Here is a 14,778-nt window from a genome sequence, read left to right as displayed (position 1 = left end):
TCTACGGTTGCAGTGGGGTGATTACACACCTGATCTTGAAATCGCACCAAGATCCACGAACACCAAACCTTACATTCAAAAAGGTTTTTCGTTAGTCGTTAAACAATAGGGTTAAACCCCCTTTTATACCCTTAATCAACACTTAAATTAAAACCTGTCTCGATTAGTCAAAAGTGACTTAACCCACCTATACTACCGACAAAAGTAGACTTCAATCTTTTTTATGGATATCTGCAGTACAAACGAACTTCATTGAACAGTATTGTTTAATCATGTGGTTGAAATCCTCACATGATCATTTATAGAACCATAGGAACATTTGGCCTACACTTAAAAGAAAGAATAGCCTACTTACCTTGATCAAAGAACGAGAGAGTGGTTCGGCGACTTTAATATCACTTACAGTCCACCCCTCCTCGAGGAAAACCCTGAAACCACAACAAGCAGCACATTGTGAGGAAAGCATCAGCAGTTGATAATCAAATATTACGATGGAGGGTATTTGGTTTTAGGAAAAAGAGAAAGAAGAGAACAGAGTGAAGAGCATAACAACACTTGAAGCACTAGAGTGAAGAGGAGAAGAAGAGAAGAAAAGAGAAAAGAGATGGTTTGGCAACAAGAGAAGAGGGGAGAGAAGAAAAGAAAGTGGACAACCCGAGAGGTACTTCCCAAAGTTGCTAAACTCGGCAGAGAGAAACAAAAATAACCCCTAAACTAATACTCTAATGCCTAAAGACCAATTTCCAGTAGATGCTACCCCAAAAAGTCCTTCCAAAAGCTGAAAATGGCAACCTTTTCCCCCATTAGCCGAATACTCAAAGCTAAAGTCCCCCAAACGGCACAACACCTCCCCTCTAATCAAATTCCTTGATTTTTTCCTAATATCTCTCCCCTTATCCCTCATTGATTTACTCCACTAAATTCTCCTCAACTCTCTCTATGACCAATTCAAACTCCATTTAGCAGTATTTTAGTCCAACTCCACCTACCCAACTCAATCAGCAAAATAAATTCTCTATTGCGCAACTCAGGACTTGAACCCCAGACCTCACAGTTACACAACACGCCACCTTGCCACTACACCACAAGCTCTTTTTGTGTCATAAAACAAACACTATTAATTATAAGGCCTACATACCAATGTGAAGATCATTTAAAAGCAAAACTAAAAATTCTGCCAAGGCCAAGACTTAAACCCAGGCTCCTCAAACACTCTCAAACATACCCAAATTACTTAACCACTAAAGCAAACAAGTAGTTGTGTCAAAACATGCAAAAATTAAAAACTTAAATTTTTGAGGTGTTACAACACTACGCCCCTTAATGAAATTTCAGCCTCGAAATTTACTTGGTCAGAAAAGATGAGGGTATTATTTTCGCATCGCCTCTTCGGGTTCCCACGTGGCCTCTTCTGAATTGTGGTTACGCCAAAGCACTTTGACTAGTGGAATAGATTTCTTCCTCAGTTTTTTAACTTCACGATCCAATATCTGCAGTGACTCCTTCTCGAAGTTCAGATCTGGCCTAACCTCGAACTCCTCGACTGGTACTGTGTGTGGGATCAGAGCGGTAAAGCCTCAACATGGAGACGTGGAACACATCATGAATCCAGTCTAATTCAAAAGGAAACTCAAGTTGATAAGCAACCGGTCTCACACGCTTCTATATACGATACGGCCTAATGAACCTAGGGCTAAGCCTACCCTTCTGCCCAAACCTCAATATCTTTTTCCATGGGGAGACCTTGAGAAATATGAAGTCCCCCATAGAATACCCAATCTCTCGGTGTTTAAGATTTGCATATGACTTCTATCTATCCGATGCTTCCTTCAACCGGTCTCGAATCAGTTTTACCTTTTCTTTGGTATCAGAAACTAACTCAGGCCCTAGAACTCGCTACTCACCTAGCTCAGTCCAATAGGTAGGAGTACGACACCTTCGACCATATAATGCCTCATACAGTGTTATTTGAATACTAGACTGACACCTATTATTATACGTAAACTCTGCTAATGGCAAATAGTCTTCCCAACTGCTTGGGAAATCCAATACACAACACCTCAACATATCCTCCAGTACTTGAATCACTCTTTTCGATTGACCATCTGTCTGGGGATGAAACGCAGTACTAAAGTCCAATCTTGAACCCAAAGCCTCGTGTTACTTCTTTCAGAATCGAGACGTGAAGCAAGGATCTCTATCTAATATAATAGAAATCGGTACCCCATGCTGTCTTACAATATCGGCCACATACAGTTTAGCCAACCTCTACAAAGAGTAATCAGTACAAACTGGTATGAAGTGAGTAGATTTAGTCAATCGATCTACAATAATCCATACTGAATCCTTTTTAGTAGGTGTTAAGGGCAGTCCGCTCACAAAATTCATGGTTACTCTCTCCCACTTCCAAAGTGAAATTTTAACTGCCTGTAGTAACCTTGAAGGTAATTGATGTTCAGCCTTCACTTGCTAACAAGTTAAACACTTACCCACAAAATCAGTAACTTCACGCTTAAGACCAGGCCACCAATATAACTCACGAAGGTCATGGTACATTTTATTCCTACCAGCATGCATAGCATAAGGACTACTATGCGCCTCATGCAGTATAGACTATCTCAAATCGACATCCCTCGGTACACAGACTCTCCTACGGAAACACAGTACTCCTTCACCATTCAACCCAAAGTCTAAAGTTTCCCTACTCTTAACCTATCGGAAACAAGGAACCAATGACTCATCCAACAACTGTTTACCATTAATCTGCTCAGTCCACGTCGGTCTAACTTGCAGCTCAGCCAACAAGCTACCATCATCAAACAAGCTGAGACGAGCAAACATCACTCTAAAATCAGATACAGCCCTACGGCTCAGCGCGTCAGCTACCACGTTAGCCTTACCAGGGTGATACTCAATTGAGCAATCATAATCCTTAAGCAGCTCTATCCATCTTCGTTGCCTAAGATTCAGCTCCTTCTGAGTGAGGAGATACTTAAGGCTCTTGTGATCTGTGTAGATAGTACTCTTCTCACCATATAAATGATGCCTCTAAATTTTTAGTGCGAATACTACAACGGCTAACTCCAAGTCATGAGTAGGATAATTTACCTCGTGAGGCTTAAGCTGGCGAGACGCATAAGCAACCACCTTACCTTCCTGCATCAGCACACAACCCAAACTAATATGTGACGCATCACTGTAGACAGTGAATTCCTTTCCAGACTTTAACAATATTAAGACAGGGGCCTCAGTCAAAACTTTCTTCAGTTTCTCAAAACTATCTTGCTGCTTATTAGTCCAGTTAAATGATACCCCTTTTCGCAGCAACTTAGTTAAAGGTGCAGCAATCAAGGAAAACCCCTCAACAAAACTTTTGTAATACCCTGCCAGACCCAAAAAACTTTGAATCTCAGATACGGTCTTAGGTGTTTTCCAATCTAGTACGACTTTAACTTTTCGAGGATCAACCCTAATCCCCTTGGTAGATACCACATGACCTAGAAATGTCACTTCTCGCAGCCAAAACTCACACTTGCTGAACTTAGTGTACAACTGCTTCTCCCTTAAAATCTACAGAACAATTCAGAGATGAGCATCATGTTCATCCTCAGTTCTCGAATACACCAAGATATCGTCTATAAACACCACCACAAACCAATCTAGGTAGGGTTGGAATACTCAGTTCATCAAGTCTATGAAAGCTGCTGGTGCATTCGCTAGCCCAAACAGCATCACTAGGAACTCGTAATGATCATAATGAGTCCTAAATACAGTCTTACACACGTCAGCCTCCTTAACCCTCAGCTGAGGGTACCTAAAATGAAGATCTATTTTGGAGAAAACTAAAGCTCCTAGCAGTTGATCTAATAAATCATCTATCATTAGCAAAGGATACTTATTCTTGATAGTCAGTTTATTCAATTGTCGATAGTTAATGCACATGCGCATGGTCCCATCCTTCTTCTTTACAAACAACACTGGTGCTCCCCATAAAGACACACTAGGTTGAATGAATCCTTGATTGAATAGTTCCTGGATTTGAGCTTTTAATTCCACCAACTTCTTCGGTGCCATCTTATAAGGGGCGATGGACACTGGTGCTGTTCCCGGCAAGAGCTCAATACCAAATTCAACTTCGCAGCTCAGAGGCAACCCAGGAAGCTCATTAGGAAAAACATCAAAAAAATCCTTAACAGTTCTGATATCTCCAACAAAAGTACCCTCAAAATCAGATACACCAACATAGGCTAGAAACGGCTCACAACCCTTGCGAACGAATTTTCTGACCCTTAATGTAGAGATCACATTAGACAGAAAGTCCATTCGCTCCCCAATCACAGCCACCTCCTCATCCTCAATGGTCTTTAATACCATACGCTCAACAGCACAATCCAAATTTGCACGGTGTTTAACCAACCAATCCATCCCCAAGATTAGGTCGAATTCACCAAACGGTAGCTCTATTAAATCCGCTAGAAATATAACTCCTTGAACCTCTAGGGGCACATCTCTAAACAACTTGTCTACCCTTACTGATTGTCCCAGTGGACTTAACAGAGTCATCTCATTAATAGTACTCTCACACATGACACCTAAGGTGACAGACACAGTGCATGTAATGTATGAATGTGTAGACCCTATATCAATTAAAGTAGTGTAAGGTACATTATATATTAGGAACGTACCAGTGATAACATCTGGACGAGCAGCATAAACTAGTGCTTGCTGCCTTGCCTCATTGTTACCAACAACTCTGCCTAACATTCCACGACCTCGTTCCACACCATTTCCACTTCTAACCTGCCCACGTCCCCTCGGTGGCTGCTGACCACCTCTCGTTGGTTGAACAAAACCCTAACCTATAGCTTGCATCTGAATAGGCTTTTGAGGACAAATCTTAACTTGATGCTCCATAGACCCACAACTGAAACATGCCCCAATCTTCTTCCAGCACTAACCCAGATGATGTCTCCCACAATCAGCACAAGACTGTGGTCTTGACACAGGAACCCCAACTCGGATTGGCCCATCAAACCTAGCCTTTTTTTCAGGCCTTCTAGAAAAACTTGAGGCCTCAGATCCCTCTTATATCTGCCCCTATCCTTCTTACGGTTCTAGCACTCAGAGCGCTTCACATCCTCGGTGATTTTTTCCTTTTCAGTTAGGGCAGCAAAATCTCGTTCCCTCTGCGAAGCTATCAAAACTCACAACTCATCCAGGAGGTCGTCCTCAAATTGTACACAGTGTTCATATTCAGTCGCCACTATCCCGCGAGCATAACGACTCAGTCGCAAAAACTCTGCCTCATATTCTACCACAGTTTTATTCCCCTGGATCAAACTCAAAAATTCCTTTCTTCGGGCGTCCACATAACTTGTGTGCACATACTTTCCTTGAAATCTTGACTTAAAGAAATCCCACGTTAATCGGTCGACCTGAGTACCTTCTCTCACAGTAAGCCACCACTGATAGGCTTCATATCGTAGTAAAGACACTGCACCTTTTAATTTTTGCTCAGAAGTGCAGTCGAGATCATCCATTATTCTCTCCATGGCTTCCAACCAGTATTCAGCCACATTAGGGGCTACTCTAGAAATACCCCGAAAAATTTCCGCTCCATTCGATCGAAGTCATTCTGAAATCCGCCCACGGCCCACAGCACCAGTACTGGTCCCTGCGACCCTTTCCAGAATGCAGAGCATAGCTTGGGATAGTGCATCGCCCCCAGCCGCTCGATCAAATGATCCCATCTCAGTCATTGGTGAAGCTGGTGCTTCCCTCGCCCCAACATTAGGCATATGGCCTGACGTCGAAGACCCAACCCTAGCACTTCCTTGGCCTCTACCAAGGCCTCGTGTACCCCTTCTGCGAGTACCTCTAACGCTCATATCGAATAACGTATAATTTGATTACAAAGTTTTATACATTAGTTAGCAATTCCAGTAATTATTAGCAGTTGTCTTATGAAAAGAAATAATCAGAGTTTATTTTTGTAATTTGAGAGTCTCCCTACAGTTTCCAGTTTTCCTATAGTCTCAGTTTTCTCTAATTTAAGAGTTTTAGTACAGTCTATCTATAGTAATCTCTCAATGAATTTTAGTTCAAGCAGTCTACAGTATAAAGAAACTTACAGATTCAGTGTTGGAGACTCGGTGTGCCACACTTGTAAACCTTTCCAAAATACTTCAAAAATAATTTTCTAGAAATTCTAATATTTTCAAAAACCCATTCCATAGCGGAGTTTTGTAACTGGGCTCTGATACCACTAAATGTAACACCCTAAACCTGACCTAGACGTTATGGTCGAATTTGACGTGTCACATTGAAGTGTCTTTCGAAAATTTAACTCGTTGGTAAAAGTTTATTACAAAAAACCCCTTTATTAATTACTTAACAAATCAACTAGACAAAATGTTTGTCTTTTTATCTGATATTGTTTTAATAAGTTGGTCTAAAATGGTGAAAGCTTTTAAATTCTATTATTTAAAACTCATGCCTTTAAAATCAGTAATTATTTTTTTAAAAGTCGTCTTCTCCTATCTAGCTGTTTAAAATATGTAAGTAAAAGCCCAATTAAAAATTTAAACCAACTCAAAGGCCTTATTACAAAAACAAAACCCAACTTATAATTAAAATAAAAATAAAAGCAAGCGTGGACAGCAGCAGTCGTGTGGCCACCTCTGAGTCTCTCACAGCATCGAATTGCCTAAGGCTGAGGATTACCTGCACAGTTAAATGGAGAGGGTGAGTATACGAATCTCAGCATGTAATCCCTTAACAGTCAAACAGTAGTCATGTAGTATCAATCTGGGCTTGAGCCCTATACAGTAACAGTACAGTGTGGACCTTAGCCCAAAGTAGTAACAATATGGGCCTTAGCCCAATACAGTAATAGTGTGGGCCTTAGCCCAGTACAATAATAGTGTGGGCCGTAGCCCAGTACAGTAATAGTGTGTCCTTAGCCCAATACAGTAACCAGTACTGTGCAATAATGCAACCATCCCAATCCAACCAACACACCACTCCGTACCACCAACACACCATGTGGGGATAAAATCGACCCATCCAACCAACACACAATATCGCAGCAAAGCTGCCAGTAACAGTATATGTGGCAAAGCCACCAGTACAGTATACTTCCCCCATATCAGTATCCCAACCTCATGCAATATGTCATGTCATAAATCATACGTGAATGTAGAACGTCATACTCAATAATAGTCATATATATATCATGGCACAAATCAACCATACATATCATAAGGCTATAACGGTTATTTGATCTCCTAGGAGTATAACAGTCATTTTACCCTATAGGGTATTTTAGTCATTTTACCCTTTGTGGTATTTCTGTCATTTTACTTTTCAGGGGTATTTTAGTCATTTTATCTTTCAGGGGTATTTCGATCATTTTACCCTTCGAGGGTATTTCAATTATTTTACCCTTTAGGGGTATTTCAGCCATTTTACCCTCTAGGGGTATTTTGGTCATTTTACCCTCTGAGGGTATTTCGATCATTTGCCTACAAATCGCAAGTTGGGCTTACCATTCGAGCGATCGCACGCCCGTGTGGATTCAAATGTCGTATTTACGCCTTTTTGGCTTTTCACCGATCTACGGTTGCAGTGGGGTGATTACACACTTGATCTTGAAATCGCACCAAGATCTACGAACACCAAAGCCTACATTCAAAAAGGGTTTTCATTAGTTGCTAAACAATAGGGTTAAACCCCTTTTATACCCTTAATCAACACTAAAATTAAAACCTTTCTCGATTAGTTAAAAGTGACTTAACCCACCTATACTACCGACAAAAGTAGACTTCAATCTTTTTGATGGATATCTGTAGTACAAGCGAACTTCATTGAACAGTATTGTTTAATCATGTGGTTGAAATCCTCACATGATCATTTAAAGAACCATAGGAACATTCGGCCTACACTTAAAAGAAAGACTAGCCTACTTACCTTGATCAAAGAACGAGAGAGTGGTTCGACGACTTTAATAACTTACACTCCACCCTCCTCGAGGAAAACCCTAAAACTGCAACAAGTAGCACATTGTGAGGAAAGCATCAACAGTCGATAATCAAAGATTACGAATGAGGGTATTCAATTTTAGGAAAAAAAAGAAAGAAGAGAACAGAGTGAAGAGCATAACACTTTACTGGTAGTCAACAACACTTGAAGCACTGGAATGAAGTGGAGAAGAAAAGAAGACAAGAGAAGAGAAGAGAAAAGAGAGGGTTTGGCAACAAGAGAAGAGGGGAGAGCAGAAAAAAAAGTGCACAACTCGAGAGGTACTTCTCAAAGTTGCTAAATTCTGCAGAGAGAAATAAAAATAACCCTAAAACCGATACTCTAATGCCTAAAGACCAATTTCCGGTAGATGCTACCCCAAAAAGTCCCTCCAAAAGCTGAAAATGGCAACCTTTTCCCCCCTTAGCCGAATACTCAAAGCTAAAGTCCCCCAAACGGCACAACACCTCCCCTCTAATCAAATTCCTTGATTTTCTCCTAATATCTCTCCCCTTATCCCTCCTTGATTTTCTCCACCAAATTCTCCTCAACTCTCTCTATGACCAATTCAAAGTCCATTGAGCAGTATTTTAGTCCAACTCTACCACCTACCCTGTTCAATCAGCAAAATAAATTCTCCATTACACAACCCAGGACTTGAACCTCAAACCTCACAGTTAGATAACATGCCACCTTGCCACTAGACCACAAGCTCTTTTTGTGTCATAAAACAAACACTACTAATTATAAGGCCTACATACCAATATCCAGATTCATTTAAAAGCAAAACTAAAAATTTTGAAAAGGCCAATACTTGAATTCAGGCTCCTTAAATACTCCCAAACACACCCAAATTACTTAACCACTAAAGCAAACAAGTAGTTGTGTCAAAACATAAAAAAATTAAAAACTTAAAATTTTGGGGCGTTACATCCCTTCTTGGCATCCTTACTTCTTTGGAATTTATTTGATGTTTTTTCTATCACAATCAATTGAATTTATTTGATATTCTTTAGTTATTAAATCTGAATCAATTGTTTATAAAGTGATGTGTGCGTTACATGATCAAAATTTTTTCCAAGTTGCGAATTTTACTTTGGGCTCTAGATCAACAAAAGGAATCTTGGAGTTCAACCCCACACAAGTCTCAAACAATCAAAGTTAGAATTAAAAGGGCTGCAACACAAATCAAGTAGTGAAAGAAAAAGGAAACTGAATCAAAATTAAGGTTCTTGGAGGAGACCATATCGATTAAGAAAGCACTTGTTCTGTATGAAATCCAAAGGGGTCAAGGCTACCAATTAAGTGAAAACAAATGGTTGGACAGATTTGAAGAATAAAGATCAAAACCGAATGAAATCACAATAAAGATTAAAAGAAGGCCCAATTAGTAAATAACATGAAGAATCAAGTATATTAAGATGATTTGAACCGTTATTGGACGAAAAGTAGATATTGAATTGAGATCTAAACAAAAACAAAACAAATTAGATTTTTGGTTAAAAGAATGAAAAAGAAAAAAGGGTTTAGGGTTTTTGTGGCGTGAAGATGTCCTAAGGAAACCGAATCAAAATTACAATTCTTGGAGGAGACCAAGTCGATTAAGGAAGCACTTGTTCTATATGAAATCCAAAGGGGTCAAGACTGCCAATTAAGTGAAAACAAGTGGACAGATTTGATTTGATGCAGTAGAGAGGGAGAGGAATGGTGGGGAGAAAGAAAGGCATAGGGGTGGGGGATGTGACAGCCCAAAATTGACCCTAGTCGGGAAGTGGTTTCGGGACCGCTAAACCGAGTCATAAAAATAATTAACCGTCATAATTGATGCTCATTATATGTACATGTGCATGTGTGAAAATTTCGTGTTTGAATTTTGTTTAATTGTAAGTGAATTTTAGTAAGTAGGACTTATGTGAGAAAATTTTGAAATGTGATAGGTCAAAGCTTAAGGACCTATTAGTGCATGAAATAAAAAGGGGGGACTTGCATGTCAAATTCCCCCCTAAATAGTAGTGGCCGGCCATGACAAGGTGGATAGACAAATTGTGATGGGTAAAACATATTATGAAAAGTTTATAACAACATGTTGTGTTAAGAACAATAAAATATGAGGGGAGTGGGAGGAGAAACCAAAGTTGTTTCATCCTTGCTCCCCCATTTTGCAAAAACTAGAAGAAAAAAAAAGGCTTCATGCTCTTTGTTCTTCTTGACCGAAAAATCAAAGGAAGAAGAAAGAGTTCTCTTGCTTTATGTTCGGTTTGGATGAGGATTAAGAAGAGCTCAAGAGCAAAGGGGAACTAGATCCGATAAAGGGAAGGAAAAAGTAATTGAATAGCCATTAAAGTTGTTCGACAACATCCGAGGTAAGTCTTCGAGTAATGACCCTACTTGAATTATATTGAAATGATTAGTCATACTATGACGGATAGCCGAATGTGCATAGAGACTATGTTATAAAGCCAATTGAAATCATGCTCTTTGTGTGTGGCTATTGAGCCGAAATTGGAAAGGTTAAATAAATGCTTTGTGTTGAGCCTTAGTAACGAAAATGAAATATGGATGTGTCATGATTGTTGATATATGGGTGCATGAGCATTTGAATGATATCCGGGCTAAGTCCCGAAGGCAATTGTGCTAGTGATTTTATCCGGGCTAAGACCCGAAGGCATTTGTGCGAGTTGCTATACCCGGGTTAAGACCCGAAGGCAATTGTGCTAGTGATTTTATCCGGGCTAAGACCCGAAGGCATTTGTGCGAGTTGATATATCCGGGCTAAGACCCGGAGGCATTTGTGCTTGTGGTTATATCCGGCTAAATTCCGAAGAAACTTGGGTTCGAAGGTGAGCATGTTGTGCTGTAATAAATTCAATTAAAACGCTCGAAAAAAACCCAAACGATAAGGTATGTGTTCGTATGCATCGGAAAAGTCGATTCGTTTTAATAGTATTCGTTCAATCGACTAACGAACTTTCGACTTTTAGATAGGTTAATACCTTGTGTGTATATGTTGATGAAGTGTGAAGTAAGGATGTGTATGAGAATGTGTATTAATAAAGTGATCCATTTAGCTATGTGAATGTAATACTTTAGTCAAAGCCGATTTCATTACTTGAAACTTACTAAGCTTTAAAATGCTTACCCCGTTGCTTTGGCTCTCTGTTTTATAGATTTTGTTCGTCGAATATCGGATTCGGGATCATCGAAGTCGAAGTCATCCACACTATCAAAGCCCTTTTGGTACTCTTTTAGTTGAACTCTGGATATGGCATGTATAGGACTACCCTTTTGTTGTGGGTCATGGACCCTTTGGACTTGTATAATTTTGGTTAGCCATGCGAAAATGGCTTAAATATGTTTGAGTATAATGTTATAATCATTTGGTACGGATATGGTTATTGAGAGGTGTGGATATGCTTAACAAGGATTGGCCATGAGAATGGTTAATCACTATCATAAATTGTGCTATTTATGCTAAAAGGGCTAGTTGAATCATGGAAACTATGAAATAGGTAAAGTCTACCTTAAAGGAAGATGCTGACAGCAGCAGTGATGTAGATTTGGAAAATCACTAAAAATAGTAGGAATGGAATTAAATAGTGAATAAATTATGTAAACGAACCTTGATGAATCTATTTTCATAGGAAAGTAACAAAACAATCATATGGACAGTATGTTAAGAGATATTCAGGTTCTCGTGAGACAGGGCCAGAACGGTTTCTGGATTCCCTTTTCCTACTTTGGAAATTCATTATAAATTAACCAGAGATAATTAGGAGTCATGCCATATATGTATAGATTCCTCTCTGAGTCTAGTTTCTATAGAAACAAACGGTATCAGTATTGAAGCTCTGTGCAGGGAGATATCCAAGTCGTAATGCGCAAAGGTCAGTGTAGTCGATCCCTGTAACATGGGAGATTTTGACTAATAAAATGTACTAATTGGCCCAACCAAAAATTATAGAAAAAAATATTTAGATGGGCATATGAGTCTAGTTTCAGGGAAAATTTACGGAACTGGATTCCGAGTTTCTGAACTCAAGATATGATTTTTAAAGCGACTAGTACGCAGATTGGCAGTGTCTGGGAAATTTTTTTATAAGTGGTTTAAAGTCTGTTAACACCTCGTGTTCGACTCCGGTGACAGTCTCAGGTTCGGGGTGTTACAGGGGAGAGGGGAGTTTTTTTATTTAATATTAAATAATTATTATTCAATATTAATATTAATATAAAATTTAAATTTATTATTATATTTTTTGAAATATTTATGTTTTTATATATATAGTTTAAAAAAATTAGAATTAGGATTAAATTGAGACCATTTGCAAATTTTGAGGGTTAATTTTTTCAAATTATGACTAAATCAATACAATAAATAAAAGTTGAGAGCTAAATTTGTATAATTGGTGACCAATTTTAAAAAAATATATTCATTATTGGGTGAACAAAAAAGAAAATAACCCGTAATTCATTGTGGTGTAATTTTACCCTTTAAATTGTACTCTCTTCGGTCCCAAAAGGCAGGAGAGATCGTTGGTGTTCGTGTCTTCCCTCAGTGATAATATTGACCTAGATTGAACTAATCACATATTAGTTTGTTAATCTCATTAACTCTCGAATGCGAGTAATTATGAAAAAGCAGCAATATGAAAGCATAGATACGGGAGTATAAACTATAATGCTTTATGATTTCTTTCTAATAACAAATGGGAACATATCGTTATTGCTCATTTATGGGAAAATAATCTTTAGAATAGGAAAAAAAGAATGTATATATATGTGACTATATAATAATCATAGGACAATTTACTTGCATTCCGGAGGTAAGACTTTAAACCTTGATGTATCTTTGCAGTATGAGTAAAACATGAGCTTCCTTCTAGCCCAAACCATGGCGGACATCTGTTGATTCGATAGCTTAACAAAGTCAGGTCCTTCGACAGGGTCGATACTTGAAACGCTGGCACTGGAACAAGATGAATTAGGCTGCTTAGGATTTACTATACACCCAACCATTTCCACGTCAGTCAGCGAAGTTACAAATGGAGCATACTTGTAATTCACAGGGTATTTCCCTCCATGAGTTGCCCATTGCGACCCATCCCATATGGTGACGTAAAGAGACATTGGCTTCAAGGGATGTGCGGCAGAAAATTTTCCATTGTTTGGGAACTCTCTCACTGGTATATTATCAACCAGGAACCTGTAATATTTTTTAAAGGCAGGCAGTTCATTAATATTCCATTAAGTTGATCAAAATTTAGGCTTTCTTTGTTGGATTAAATATGGAGTTGATTTCAATAGTCTTACACTATATGATGATTGTTCCAAAGAATGCTGTAGTAATGGTGCTGCAGTGTTGGATTAAACCAGAAATAAAATTTCTCTTCTCTTCCAGTACTGACACCATTTGCGTATACATTTGTTTGGAGGACCCAATCAATTCGTTTATCATTTCCAAGCAATTCAATATCAATCTCATCATGACTGTGTGGATACATGTCTGCATTAGACAACTGCACATATTCGGATATCCCACTTTCATCACAAATGAGCCATTTAACCGAGTACAAATGTTCATATATATACACACATACATACATATATACAAATTGTTAAATGCAGATGGAAAGGAGCTTACATAGAAGGCTACCACCACTCCAGATGTGAGACCTGCAGGCAACTTTATTGCTGCACTGAAGAATCTGTAGTTATATTTGTTCCAAGATGCCAATCCTGACCCTGAAAGTAGATCATTGAGAGATTAGCTGAGATTTGAGAGCTAACTAGAATTCTAAGAAGAGTGATTTTCTGTAAAAAGCCAAAACGGGTGTTGATTAGTTCACCTGAGGTTCTGTCCAGAGCAAAAGTGGCCGTGGACCCATTGTTGAGAATCTTGATATTTGGTCCACCAAAAACATTGGAAAAACTTTGATTCACTGAGACATGGCTAAATAAGTCTGTTAAACGTGGAACGGTAGGAGTGGTGTAATGCTTGTTGTGTGAAGAAACTAAGCTTGTCATGCAAAACAATGAGAGACAAAGAAGCAAAATAATATGTTGGAATATAGCCATGTTTCTCTCTAAATTCTAAATTGATAATGAAGGAAAAGAGATGTAGAGTTGGTTATATATATATATGGGGAAAGAAAAGAACCTAATGTACGCTTAGTTGTTTCTAGCTGGCGCCCCTTTTCTGGGTATCTTTCTGTGTAGATGGGATCTGTGACAGTAACCCATGTACTCATGTGGGTTGATTTTGTGTTGCTAGGCACAGCTCGTGGGATTGCTCAAAAGTTGGGACCATTTGATTTCGACATTTACTAAAGTCGATGGGCCCAACCTAAAGCTCTTTCATCTCTTTTCCAATTTCTCTTTCGTTTCGTTTCATTTCATTTCCTTTCCAGACTAGAACGCTTGGCTTTCTTCAAACTTCAATCCAAAGAAAAGTGAGAATAAAAAACAAACAAAACAAAACAAAATAGTTGCTCGCAATGGGTTTTATGTTACAAATTCACTCGAGTCTAAACCACGCTTGGCGTGGTTAAACAACTTTTTTATCTGTAATGGGTTGTCTTTGTTTTAGTGGTTCTAGATTCGAAGGGAATTATTAAGGAGGTAGGCCTCTTTGAGCTTTCTCTTTCCTTTTCGTATTCTCCGTTGTGTTCCAACTGGGATTTTGGACCGCAGTTGAAACAATTATAAACTAGTTTATTTCGCTTGTAGTTAATATTTAGTTTTATTATTTAAATTAGTAATATG

The 14,778-nt window shown here is 38.8% G+C and overlaps 1 protein-coding gene across 1 annotated transcript; it reads right to left on the bottom strand.

Moving 5' to 3' along the window:
* Positions 1-12,822: 12,822 nt before the first annotated feature.
* LOC107963367 (probable xyloglucan endotransglucosylase/hydrolase protein 33) lies at positions 12,823-14,091 on the bottom strand. The gene is made up of 4 exons (XM_016899913.1): positions 13,863-14,091; positions 13,658-13,758; positions 13,327-13,532; positions 12,823-13,219 (listed from the first exon to the last, which is right to left on the bottom strand). Exons 1-4 carry the CDS (start codon positions 14,089-14,091, stop codon positions 12,823-12,825), a joined length of 933 nt encoding a protein of 310 aa, XP_016755402.1.
* Positions 14,092-14,778: the final 687 nt, after the last annotated feature.

The sequence above is a fragment of the Gossypium hirsutum genome, chromosome D01, assembly GCF_007990345.1.
Source record: "Gossypium hirsutum isolate 1008001.06 chromosome D01, Gossypium_hirsutum_v2.1, whole genome shotgun sequence".
Lineage (NCBI taxonomy): Eukaryota > Viridiplantae > Streptophyta > Magnoliopsida > Malvales > Malvaceae > Gossypium > Gossypium hirsutum.
The sequence above is the reverse complement of the archived record's forward strand: the minus strand, read 5'-3'. Positions and strand labels throughout refer to the sequence as shown.